This window comes from Falco punctatus (assembly GCF_963210335.1).
Source record: "Falco punctatus genome assembly, chromosome: 6".
NCBI classification, from domain to species: Eukaryota; Metazoa; Chordata; class Aves; order Falconiformes; family Falconidae; genus Falco; species Falco punctatus.
In genome coordinates this window covers 75,309,592-75,323,122 of record NC_137585.1, presented here as the reverse complement: position 1 = coordinate 75,323,122, position 13,531 = coordinate 75,309,592, and the positions used below count along the sequence as shown (strand labels likewise).

At 39.9% G+C, this 13,531-nt stretch overlaps 1 protein-coding gene across 2 annotated transcripts in view; it reads left to right on the top strand.

The window, feature by feature from the left end:
- The window catches only part of RSBN1L (round spermatid basic protein 1 like), a 55,390-nt gene that overhangs the window by 36,279 nt on the left and 5,580 nt on the right, over positions 1-13,531 (top strand). For both annotated transcript variants that reach the window (XM_080391920.1, XM_080391919.1), the window contains 4 exons: positions 4,607-4,744; positions 4,935-5,077; positions 8,308-8,475; positions 13,414-13,522. In XM_080391920.1, the coding sequence (XP_080248046.1) occupies positions 4,607-4,744; positions 4,935-5,077; positions 8,308-8,475; positions 13,414-13,522 (558 nt within the window). The remainder of the gene's footprint in view (positions 1-4,606; positions 4,745-4,934; positions 5,078-8,307; positions 8,476-13,413; positions 13,523-13,531) is intronic.

Here is a 13,531-nt window from a genome sequence, read left to right as displayed (position 1 = left end):
AAATAGGAATTCAGTTGTAACTTGCCCTAGTTCATGTGTGGGTTTTGGGTTTTATTTGGGTTTTTTGTGTGTGTGTGGTTTTTTTTTTGTTAAAAAAAAAAATCAGTCTACTGAAATGCTTGCTTTCTCTGGACACTTCTTTCCAGTTTGTTTCTCTTCCAAACAGAAAACGGAAACGTCTTTAACATACAGTGTCTAAAATGTTTCCTATTTGTAGAATGATAATGCTAAAATATATTGTTGTCAGTATTTTATGTGTATATATTCAGATTTAGTCTTCAGATTCTTTTAGGCACAAAGATGCTTATTGCAAAATATTTGCTTTTTAGCACTCCTTACTTAAAACTGAGCAAGTTCAGTTACACTAAAAAAATCTGTTGATGCAATACTAGTTGTACAAGCAGGTAATTCTCAAGTTTTACTAATTCTAAATTCAGTGGTGGTTCTACTGTCATAATTTCCCATTACCTTGATGCAAGAGAATGACAGTCTCCTTTTGTGTGCTTTTAGGTGACATACTTCAAATTTAAGCTATGCAAGAAGAAAGAAGTTAGGCTATGTTGTGTTTATTTGGTTATATGTTTCTATTTTACTTGTCCATTGTATTATACTGGATTTCATTCATGTTTTTTTTGCATATGTGTATTGATTCTGTTCACAATGTCTGCATGCTAGAAGAACTGCATGCTGTTTATTTGAGCACATTTATAACATTCTAAAAACATAGGCATACAGTAATGTAAAACGACATTGAGGAAGATTATTTATAAAAGTTGTATAATACTTGATTTTTGTGGTCAGCACATAATATATAGAATTCAATGAACAAGTACTGGTTTTGGTACATCAGTATTGGTTTTGTGAGTTTAGAAAAATACAGAGGAAACTTCCCTTCCTATGAACAAAGCAGCCAAAGGATGCTGACAGTAAAAGTAAAGTGTTGCTGTTATCTGATATGCCATAGATTAGACTTAATTTGTTGTTGTCTTTAAGAGGATTAATTTTACTTCTGTCATGGTCAAACAGGGGAAGGTGTTCAGTGTTTTCACATTATTACTTAGTAGCAGTCTAATTTTTCGAGTGAGTGAAAATTAATTTTGTTTGCTAGCTAGTTCTTCCCTCCACAAATGACCTTACCTTTTTATATGTTTTTCTAATTCTTTAAGATAGTGTCATCTAAACAGCAACTCCTGATCTGAGTCTAGAGTTTAGGGTGCTATATTCCATGGAAGATAGGAGTTACTTTTCATTGCCAACAGCTGCCTCCTCTTCCAGATTCTCTCTTGTTCTCTCTGGCCAGGCATTAGTCTTTATCAGCTATGTCTTTATTTAATTCTTATTTACATAATGTTCTTAAATTCAAGTAATTGTGGGTTGAAGTCAGATCCATTCCCTAAGATGGCTCCCAGTCTACCTTTTGAAGACAGTGCTAGCAGGAAAGAAGGGAAAGAGAGGGAGCAGACCTTCCCTTTTTTCATCACCAGCATGGATTTATTGTCTGTTTGTACTAGGTCTGCATGGATTAAAATTAGTTTTCTTCATAGTAGCCTATTAAGGGGCTGTGTTTTGGATTCGTGACTAAAACTGTTCATAATACATTGGTGTTTGAGCTATTGCAGAGCAGCACTTGCACAGCATCAAGGCTTTCTCTTTTTCCCCATTCTGGACCCCCTGGTGAGTAAGCTGGGGTGGACAAGAAGCTGGGACAGGACATGCCTGGTACAGCTGACACAAATGGGCTGCAGGAATATTTGATGCCATGTAATGTGCTAAGCAATAAACGGAGAGGGCCAGGGGGTGCGTTTGGTTTGGAAAGTGGCTGTTGCTGGGAGACTGGCTGGACGTCTATCTGCTTGTGGGCGGTAGCGGGTGATGAAGAACACCACTTTGTGTTTTTTCCTCTTTTATTCGCTTTCCTCTCTTGTTCGCTTAGTAATCTGTCTTTATCTGGACCCATGCATTCCCTTGCTTTCCCTGTTTTCTCTCACCGTTGGGAGTGTTGAGTGAGCAAGGGGCTGTATGGTACTTTGCTGCTGCCTGGGGTTAACCCGCCACAGAGTTCTTGAAACACTCAAACATTTTATTCTCTTTGCAATGATACAAATCTGAATATGGTCCCAGAAGAAACCATTCGTCCTGTAGCTCTGACATTATCTTAGCATTATTTTTGGCATTTCACCTCTCCAAAGCTGGATCTTGAAAAGGAATCTGCTCTGCCTGTTGAATGAGGGGAACATAACTGGTCAGAAGAGCTAGGAGCAAATTGGGATGGACCAATAATGCTTAAAAAAAGTTGCGCTGATCTTTCAGTTTTAACTTTCACTGACATGGTGTTTTTGGGCCTATGTAAGAAATTTCTTAATTGATTTACCTTAAGCAAGGATTATGTTGCACTTAAAACACTCTGCTGATTTCATGCTTCACTGCCAACACCTAGTACATAGGCCAGATGGGTGAGTTGATCAGCTGAAAGCTGTGGAACCTCTCCTAACTTCAGTTTGTAATTTTGGGTGAAGTTGTAGAGTTCTCAGTTGGAGTAGTTCCACAGCTAATTTATCATATGCTGTGTGAATCCTAGAATCATTTAGGTTGGAAAAGATCTTTAAGATTGTAAGAGTCCAACTGTTAACCTAACGCTGAAGTCCACCACCACCACACAAACAATGTCCCTAAGTGCCACATCTACATGTCTTTTAAATACCTTCAGGGTTGGTGACTCAACTGCTTCCCTGGGCAGCCTGTTCTAATAATGCTTAAGAAACCCTGTCAGTGAAGAAACTTCCTAAGACCTGATCTAAACCTCCTCTGGCATAATATGAGGCAGTTTCCTCTTGTCCTGTCACTTGGTACTTGGGAGAATGGTAGTGGTAGCAGAAGAAAGCAACAGAAAAGATAGAAAAATGGTTCCCTCTAATCAGGAGCGTGGATGAAAACAGCAGCTTAACATCCTGGCCTGGAGTGGTGGAATACTTATGCCAGTAGAAGAAGCATCCTTTTGCATCTTAAGTTTATCAGTAAACAGTGAACAGATTTATGACTATCTGTAGCTTTAGAAAGTGGGTTTTAGGGTACTTTGGAATTGGTCTATCCAGTAAGCCAGTGATGTAATATAAGTCACACAAGTGAGTGTCCCTTCCTTGTCCCAGTGCTTTAGTTGTGTGACCTCCTGATGCTTTGTGCCAGTGCAGATAGAGCTGAGGACTGAGCTAGTGCAGATTTGGCAGAAGTGAATGTTTTCTGATGTTTCATCATAAAATCACCAGATGTCCATGCAAAACTGCTACAAGAATGTATGACTAAGGGTTTGGGGAATAGAGGAGTCCTGCTGTCTAGCAGTACTGCTCTTTTCAGTATGTCTGTGCTGACTTGCCATTACACTAGCTCAGACATTTTGTGAAATCCTACTTTTAGCCAGTCCTCACTTCCCTGGGTGTGTGTGACAACTGAGATGATCTGAAGAAGAGTATTTAGTTCTGTGTATCTGGAATGTGTCAGGTTACCTCAGTCTAGCTTCTCAGCAGGGCACAGTATTGTTCCATGTTGTACGATTTAGTCCTGTTTTCAGAGGAAAGGATGCTTATTCTCCTCTGTCCTGCCATAATTACTAGGAATTTTAATGGTTTGTTTGGGTGAGGACCATAGCTAAACAGTACTTCGTTAACTGTTCTTCTTCTACCTTTTTTCTTGCTTTGGATGCAGAATGTCTTAGAGATGCAGTGCAAGAGCCTTACTTGAGTTGTGCAATAAACTATTTTCTCTTCCCTCTGTTCTGATCTGGTCATGCTTCATCTAATACCACTGTGTCTTTCAGCCTATTAAATAGGAGATTGGAAGCTTAAAGGGAAGTGATCCTCATAAATCTCATGCCTAAGTATTTTGTTGATGTAACACAACAAGATCAGATTATTGAAAAAAAAAAAAAACCCACAACAAACAAAAAACCTGACAACGAGATGTGTTTCTGTTTAAGTTAAAAAGAAAAGAGTTTTCATGAGGTGAATTTTATAGCTGTTAAAGTTCTAAGGGAGTGTGAGGTGTGTTAGCACAGCACAGCAAAAATGAAGGAATAAGTGTAGTTCTTTTCCTGTACTAACTTGTAATGAGCCTTGTTTCCACTGTAATAAATTAGCTCCAGTTAACGTGCTCACACAGAGGTCATAGTGGAGAAGATGATTAACAGAGTAAAAGTTCAGATGCTAATTACTTGTAACTCAGGGCTCTGCGTAACTGTTACAGGAAAAAGGTAAAAATTCAGCCAGTAATCAATTCAGTTGAGTAATCCAGGTAAGAATCCTTATTTACTAGTTATTGAGCAGACCATATGTTAATACCTTTTCACAGTTTCTACTTCCAAATGTTACTTTTTTGAAAGGCTATAGTTACTCAATCTTACCTTCAGACTTTAAGTAAAATACAAGTTTAAGAGGTTCTGTCTTCGGTGATGAACTCATATTAATTGACTTCATAATAATTGGAAGTACACAGAAGACTGTAGGACTAATATCAGTCAGAAAACACAAACATGGAGATTAAGAGTGTTTACTGAACGTAGACTTTGAACAGTAGTGGACTCGGTATAACTTTTGTTGTCATATTCTACTTGTAGGTAAAAAGAACATACTCTCATGGTACGTATAGAGCTGGCCCAATGAGACAGATCAGCCTGGTTGGAGCAGTTGATGAGGAAGTGGGGGATTACTTCCCTGAATTCCTTGATATGTTGGAAGAATCACCCTTCTTAAAAGTAAGGACAGAAGGGAATGGGTTGGGAGAAGGGGGACAATATACTGCTGTTCTAATAAAACTGAGAGTATGTGATCTTGCTTAGATAATTGAGTGGTCTAATAAATGTTTCCATTGTGACAGATAGAGGCTGCTTTTAAAATCTTTTTAAAGTAACTCACTTCAAAATTGTGGCTTGTATTTCCCATTAGTGTACACTGCCATGGGGAACACTTTCTAGTTTAAAATTAGAGAGTCGTAAAGACAGTGATGATGGTCCCATTATGTGGGTACGTCCAGGAGAACAGATGATCCCTGTGGCTGACATGCCAAAGTCACCTTTCAAAAGGAAGAGGTATGTTGAATTATTTTGCTTAATAAATGTCTGGTTAGTATTCTTTCTCTAAAAACTAATTTTGTCCCAAACATTTTTACAGGTTGATACTGTATCTAAATATAAATTCCTGTAAATCTTCATCTCAACATATGCTTTTAAGTTACTTTCTTTTGTACGGATGTGGATTTTTTGAAAATGTGTTTACTATCTAGCCAAGTAAGGTGCTGGTCCTCTTTGGAGCTGTAGTAGGATTTTAAGGTGAAAACTGCGGGGAAATACGAACAGGCAAACAACTACTGATGCATGCCATGAGACTGGAATTAATACCCTGCTTCTTAAATGTGAGTGGATGTTTAAAGATCTTAAGGGACAAGGGCTTCTCTCTCATCTGAAAATTAACACCTCCAACATTAAATGACATCATTAAGCATTGCAGTGGTACGGGGTGTAAGTACCAGCTTAGGAGTAGGGATGTTCTCTGCAGAGCTTGAATATTATGTCTTCAAAGTTCTCTTGTTCAAACTTTAAATGTAAAATAGGAGCATACAAGCAGTGGAAGCAGTCAAATGCTTCAGAAGAAGTATAGAGACGCTCCCCAGCCACGAAGGCAATACGGTTAAAGCCAAAGACCATCTGGTGCTGAATTTGGCAAGGGATGTGAAGGGCAGCAAGGACTTTTACAGGCATATAGACAGCAAAAGAAAGATTAGGGAAAATGTAAAATGTCTGCTGAATGGGGCAGAGGGTCTGAAGGCACAAGGCAAAGAAAAGGCAAGATACTCAGTGATTTCTTTGCCCTTTACTCATGGGATATACCTTCAGGAATGCCAGGCCTTGGAGACGTAGGAATATATGGGGCAAGGACTACTCGTCTTCAGTGGAGGAGAATCAGGTTAAGGAACATATGAGATGTACAATTTAGACAAAATCCCCATGGGACCTGATGAGATGTATCCACAAGTGCTGTGGGACTTGGCCAGTATCATTGCAAGGCTGCTCCTGATCATCTTTGAAAGGTCATGGCAATGGACAAAGGTTTGTGAGGACCTCAAGAAAGCAAATGTCACTCCAGTTGTTTAGAAGGATATGAAGCAGGATCTGGGGAACTGCAGGTCAGTCGGTCTCACCTTCATCTTCGGGAGGACGCCATTTCAAGCATGAGGGACAAGATGATCATTTGGAGGAACTGTTATTTATTTACAAAGGGGAAATCATACCTTATCCACCTGATAACATTCTACAACAAAATGGCTAGTTTAGAGGATGAGTGCCAGGTGTGTGGTTTATCTTGAATTTAGCAAGGCTTTCCACACTGGACACCTATCCCCTGTAAATCCTAACAGGCAAATGAATGAAGGACAAACTGGACTGGTGGACAGTGAAGTGGTTCAAGACTTGGGTTAACTGCTCTGCTGAAACGGTTGTGATCAGCAGCACAAAGTCCAGCTGGAGGACAGATGCTACTGCAGTAACTCAGATATTGATACCTTGTGCCAATGCTGTTCATCATCTTCATTAACGACCAGCATCATGGGACAGAGCACACCCTCAGCAACTTTGCAGGTGTTGCAAAACCAGAAGGAGCTGTTGATGCACCACAGGATTGTGCTGCCAGCGAGAGTGACCTTGAGAGGCTGTAGGAATGGGTCAACTCTGTGGACGCATGAAGTCATCACAGGGGCGCGCAAAGAGGAACAGCCCTGTGTGCCAGCACAGGCTGGGGCCCAGCTGGCTGGGCAGCAGCCTGACAGAGGTGGCCTTGGGGGTCCTGGTGGATGACAGGTTGACCGTAAGCCCACCAGCGTGCCTTCCTGGTAAAGCAGGCCAGCAGCCTCCTGGACAGGGTTAGGAAGAGCACTGCCAGCAGGTTGAGGGAGATGATTCTTCCCCCCCTGCTCACCGCTGCTGAGACATCCAGAATATCACATCAAGTTCTGGGCTCACCGGTCCAAGACAGACACGGGCATATTGGAGCAAGTCTGGTGGTGTTAAAGGTGGGCATGGGAGATCTGGGGTTTACCCTTGAGAAAAGAAGGCTTGGTGGGATCGTATCCATGTTTATAAGCACCTGATGGGAGTTTGTAGGAAGGACTTCTTTCAGCAGTGCTCAGTGGTGTGACCAGAGGTGATGGGCACAAACTGAATTACAAGAAATTCCATTTAAAATGAGGAAGAAGAGAGTTTACTGTCTGGAAGGTTGAACACTATGACAGGTTGCCTAGAGAGCTTGTGGAGTCTCCATCTTTGGAGTTGCTCAAAACTGGACTGGGCACAGTCCTGAGTAACCCACTTGAGCTGAGTGGGGGCAGCTGGACATGTACCTTCCAATCTTGGCTGTTATGATTATAAACAGCTCTTGGAAAAGTGTGGCAGACAATGTTGGCTCCAGGCGGCCAAGAAAATAGTCTTGTGGCTCTGTTCCTGCTCTGCAGTGTTTCCTTCACTTCCATTAAACCCTGAAGAAATAATCTTTTTGTGCTTCTCATGCCCCATTCTGTGACAGAACGAAATGCATTTCCCAGCAGCTTGATAGAAACACAAACGATGAAGAAGGACTTTAGGGACAGTAGAAATGTGTATCTAATAGTTGGGAAGTGGGAAATGTTGGCAGTTCCCAGCCAGGGGCTGATCACGGTAGGCCCCAGTTTCACAGTGCCTGGGGTGGGGCGGGGGCAGGTGGGACAGGCCTGGGGCTGGGGGGCCAGGTTCAGCCCGACTCCCACGTGTGGTGATGGGCATGTCTGAGGTCAGGCCAGGAAGCTGATCTGACAGTGAGGATCAGGTCCAGTGATTGCCCGGCAGATCCATCGTGACAAAGCTGTCTAGAGGTCAAACTGGGAAGGAAGTCTGTGGCCCAGCACACCTCTGGCTGAGGTCAAGACCAGTGATTCTGCAGCGTGGCTCAGGCCTGAGATAAAATGAGTCTCCTGGTCTCTGTGCCTGCATTTGTGGGTGGAGACTGTAGGTGAGGCTGCTCAGTCGTTAGGGCCTTCTAGTGCATTCAGGGCCCTGATGCTGTGCTCTTGTTGGTGTTGCTGGGGTTTTGTTGGTGTGTTTGGTTTTTTTTGTTGCATAGGTGTTCTGATTTTTTGCATAGTTCATTAAATTTTTAATTTATACTAAGTGTTACTGCTCATCTCATTTCACTACATGTTCTCGCTGAACAGAGAAAAACCTATTGGCTATGGTGTGGAAATTAGGTAATAAAGAAAAAATTCTGTGTCACTAATACTGTTTTTTGTATACAGAACTACCAATGAAATAAAAAACTTGCAGTACCTACCTCGCACCAGTGAACCCCGTGAAATGCTATTTGAAGATCGGACACGAGCCCATGCAGATCACATCGGACAGGGCTTTGAACGACAGACTACAGCTGCTGTGGGAGTATTGAAGGCTGTGCGCTGTGGAGAGTGGTATGTGTTGATTGACTTACCTAGATGTTTGAAAAAAAATTTGCCTGCATTTCATTTATAATTAGCCGAAGGAGCACAGAATAGGTTAATCTAGTATTGGAGGTTTAATGAAGATATAATAGATACTGGATTTTTTTTTTTTTCCTCTCTATCTCTGTGGACTAGATGTGTTTGCCCTCTGCTAGACTGCATACAGGTTTGTTTTGTGGCTGAAACTAGTAAGGTGTTTTGGAATGAGTGTAATAGCTGTAACTGAGTTGCTGTAACAGAGTGAGTTAGATGTAAAAATACTTCACACTTGTTTTGCTTTAAACATTGCAAATGAACTGACCTGAGTTTCTGACTCAGAGGTGCTCATGAAGACCTTTTGGCACTTCTTTGTGTTATCTGGAGATGATCAGAGTTTTTATGCTTCTGCTTCAAAGTCATGGCTGTTATAACCCGGATATACTTATGGTGGATCACCTAGGAAGAATCCTGTTGGAGGTTGTGTGATGTTTTTTGGTGTCTGTGTTTGGAATTCTCATATGAGAGTTAGGAAATTAATGTGTCTCATTTGAAGCTCTTTGCATTGTAGCCAAATAAAAAAAAGCCCCTAATTATATGGGCTTCCTGGTCCAAATCTAGGAAGTGTTGTTCAGGATGTTTTGACCTTGGTTTGGGGGAATGACCTTAGTTTTGGAGGTTAGTTTTACATATGTATACAGTAAACCCACTTTTTGCTCTTTGTCTAGAAATTAGAAGGGTGAATTCCCTTTGGATGAAATTATGCAAATTTGTGTTACAGTGCAGGAGTTCATTGAGATAGAAAACTGAGTAATTACCGGTGGGGAAGAACTTGATTGTTCACATATTTTTGTGTGTGCATTTTGGGCTCTGAGGTTTTGCAGTTTACTTCCTCTTCAGGTTGATGAAATCTGGAGCCTTAAACTTCCTCTTTTTTCTGATTATGAGAAGCTGGAGTGAATTAAGACTGAGCAGTGGTGGCAGGGCAAGAGCCGAGATACTGGGGCGGTGGCGGGAGGGAGAGAGAGAGAGCATGTGCTTTATCAAAGGAAGTAAAAAAAAAACAAACCAAAAAAACCCCCAACCAACAAACAAAACAACAAAAACAAACCACAAACAACCTACCAAAATAAAATAAAAAACCCCACCAAAACCAAACAACAAACAGACCAAACAAAATTCCACTCCCCAAACCTCTGTGCCACTGGAAATTAGTAAGAATTTAAATTAATAGCAATTTAAATGTCTGTGGGAAATTCCCATTCTCATCCTGTACGTTCATAACAAGATTCTTCTCCCTTGGAAGTCATTACCTGTTCATTTATGTTCTAAAAACAAGTTTCCTTATCAGATCTAAACCCTCATCTTTTCTCGTACATTGGGACTTCTGGAAAAGCGTGTCTCTCCAACTTCAGTTAAAACTCCTATTAAACTTGAAAAAAATGAATGAAATCAGTAAAAATAAAAATTGTGTAGATTAAAGTATGATCTGAAAATAGGCAAAGCTAGGCAAAACTGCCCAGTTGGGGGAGGGGTGTGGGGGAGAGTAACTGTCAGCATTTCACTTCAGTGTAAGGACTGAAAATGTAGCTTTTAATGCAGAATAAAAAATGTTGGACTGACATATGTGGAAGAGGGAAAATATATAACACAACCCAATACAAATAGTATTTCAAGTTTGATTTTCAAAAGTTATTTCACTGTACTTACATGAAGAGAGATTATGATAATGAAGCATTATTAATTAATGTTACACTGTAATAATTTCATTGCTTTACAGTGAAGCTAATGTAAGCTGTGGGTAGGTGTATTTTAAAGGAAACAACATGCATGGAAGTTTTGAAAAAACTGGGTGATGTTTTAAAAATCTTTAGTCAAACAAAACTGGAAGCTGGAGATATTCCAGGGATGACTACAGCACTATGGCAGTAAAAATGCATATGCTTTAATGATGAGATCATATATAAAAACCATGTTTTCTGTAAGGAGATAAGAAATAAATTCCTAGACTTGCTGAACCGAGTTGCTTCTGTTTACTTAGTATAGAAATGAATTGGATGTGCAAAAAAACAAGTTTTGTAATCAAGTTGCTGTATGTTTAAAGAAAATGGTATTTATTTAGTAGTTAAGCATAGGATGCTAATGTTAAATAGGATAACTGTTGTCTTTCAGAAATCACAGGAACAGAATTGCTGAAGGGCAAAACACAATTTTTTGGGATAGAGGACAGACTTGGAAACAAAACATAGTTATTTGGAGGAACAAAAACCCTAATTTTTGCATTCCAAATATGACAGCCCCCTGATTTGAGATGTTTTTTAAAATTACAGGTTTATGATCTTCTTTTATTTCTGTGAATAGTCACAAATGGTAGAAGAGCTCTGGCTGTTGATAGCAAATGTTTTAAAAGACTGCACTGCATTGAAGTCTGATAAATGCTAGTGTTGTGATTATGCTGATTAATTAGTACCATTTTTGTAGGTGTTACCAGGTGTACTTTAGAACTTAGGAAATGCCAGTGAAATTTTGAATTATGGAAACAGAAGAATTTTATGTGGGAAATTTGGGTGGGTTTTTACAGGGACAGCAAAAGATACTTTATGGCATTGTTGCTGGCAAAATTAAACCCCTCTGTCCTGTGCCTCAGCAAGCACCTTTCGAGTCTGTATTCCAGAGTGTGAAGTTGTTAATGCTTCTCTGTATGATCACAGGAGTTAGTTGTGTTGCCAGACTTTATACGTTAGGTCAGAAACACTTATGGTAAAACCTGTAGTCTTGAATCTGTTATGAAAAGTTAGAGCAAGAAAAGTGCAGGCCTTCTGAAGAATGAAGTTGGAGAAAATTTTTTTTGTCAAAAATAATTGTAGCAGTGCTTTAGTAGGGACTTACAGATTTTTCTGGAATAATCTTATAGTTCTGTTTGCATTTAATGGCCTTTTGGACATCTAACCAAACTATTCTGTTACTATTTTGCTGTGGTGTGTGTCTGTAAACTTCAGGTTTTACAAAATACAGTCTCAAAGTTGTGCTAAATATCAAATCTGCGAATGCAGAATGAAAAATTATCTGCCAATATTTTTTCTCTGGTGTGTTTGCAAACAATGCCATGTTTTTTGATAGCAGCACAGAGCTGGTAACGCATACTGTTGCACACATATAGGGACTGAGAAAAGGAACGATCCAGAAATCATTAATTATACTTTGTCCTGCATAATTGTAAAACGTAGAGGAGACACTGCTGTGAAAACTGCTTTGGATTGAATTAGTTTTAGGATGTAAATATTCCTTATATTTTGATTCTTAATTTAAACATTGTTAACTCCAGATGCAGATACGTATTTTTTAAAAAATAAAACAACATACCTGCATTATAAAAATATTAATGCAGCTAATCTTTTTTTATGCTACTGATGAGACGTTTCTGTAAGCTTTTTGCTTTCAGTGTTCAAATACTCTTCAAGAGTATATAGATCAAAACATAGGGAGACACTTTAATCTTTGTAAAATTGAGAGAAAAACATATGGTCTGCAGATTCCCCCCAGCATACTTTCAGTGGTTGAGCTGGGACACTTTTTTTTTTTTTTTCCTCTCTCTGGAAATAGCCTCAGACTGGTTATTTTTTGCTTTATTGAGGTCGTGACCTAAATAAACTAAACATGTCTCCTCAGTTTAAAAAGCCCAATAAACAGTACATCATTGCCTGCTTTGTTAATAACACTATATATAAAAAACTGATCTTGCTTTTAAGAGCACGTGAACATCCATTACATAAATTCTGGCATGTACCAAAGTGTTTTGCTGTATCGGCTTCTCCCTTGGGCCCCAGTAGATCTGAACTTGCAGGCTGGTTTGATGCAGGGGTGGTCCAGGAGCCAGCTGGGCCGGGCGGGTGGGAGGCAGGCAGGAGGACACCCGCTTGTTCCTAATTCCTTTCAGCAGCACTTGGACATGCAGCCTGTGGTGCTGTTACTGCACAGCAGCCAGCTGTGGGTGATGGTGCGGCACTCCTGTCAGCCCTGGGAAAAGTGCAGAGGATGAAGGAAGAAAGTCATTAACCAGCTCTTCCTGACTGATAGATTTGCCTTGCAAAACCACTTCAAAGTGAGCTTGATCCTATATAAATTAAACCTTCATATAACATCTTCACATCTTTGAAAAACCAAACATTATCAAAACCAAACACACGGAGCTTAATTTTATGTTTCCATCGAAGAACTGTGTTTGGCTTTTAGATCAGAAAGTAATAAAGGACTGTAGCTGGTTTTACCTTTTGTTAGCTAATTCTAGATGTCTCTAGAGGAATCATATAAATGGTGTGCATTTCCTTATGGGAGATGTTGGGGGACAAGAGGTGAATTCTCCTCACAGTTTGAATATGGAGGCAAATCAATTCAGATCTTGCTTTTCTGTAGGTCTCTAGTGAGCACAAATAAGGAATGTTTTGTGGAAGATGCCGGTATTTTCTGCTTACTAGCATTGTGGCAGCTTAATGTAGATTCAGCTTTACTACTAACTGAACAAAGTGTTTGAGGCAAAGATACTAAGCGATATTTGCTATAATACTAATCAGATTGCTGTATACTTTGAAGTACTTGATGGGCCGATCATGTTGACAGAGGAAGCCCGATGTATCTGGGGCATCTGTCTTTCAGTATCAACGCAGGCAGAGGTCAAATAAAACTAAAAATTAAAATAGTGACCTTTTATTACTGCTTTTACTGCCACTTGCAGAGAAATTGTTAAACAGGTTAGTGAGGTTGTATTTGAGAATTAGTCATTTCAGTCAGCCTTTTTTCAAAAGGGAGGTAGTGCTAGGATTGTTTTGTTGGCTTTTTTTTTGTCATTTGCTTTATCTTTACTTGCAGATTTTCTTTATTGTCTGTTGCATGTTAGTTTCAGCCTCTGACTGGGCAATTCTTACTGTTCTGTAGGTCTGAGCAGCCTCGTATAACCAAAGATGTAATTTGTTTTCATGCTGAAGACTTCTTAGAGGTAGTTCAACGAATGCAGTTAGATTTGCATGAACCTCCACTCTCACAGGTAAGCGTG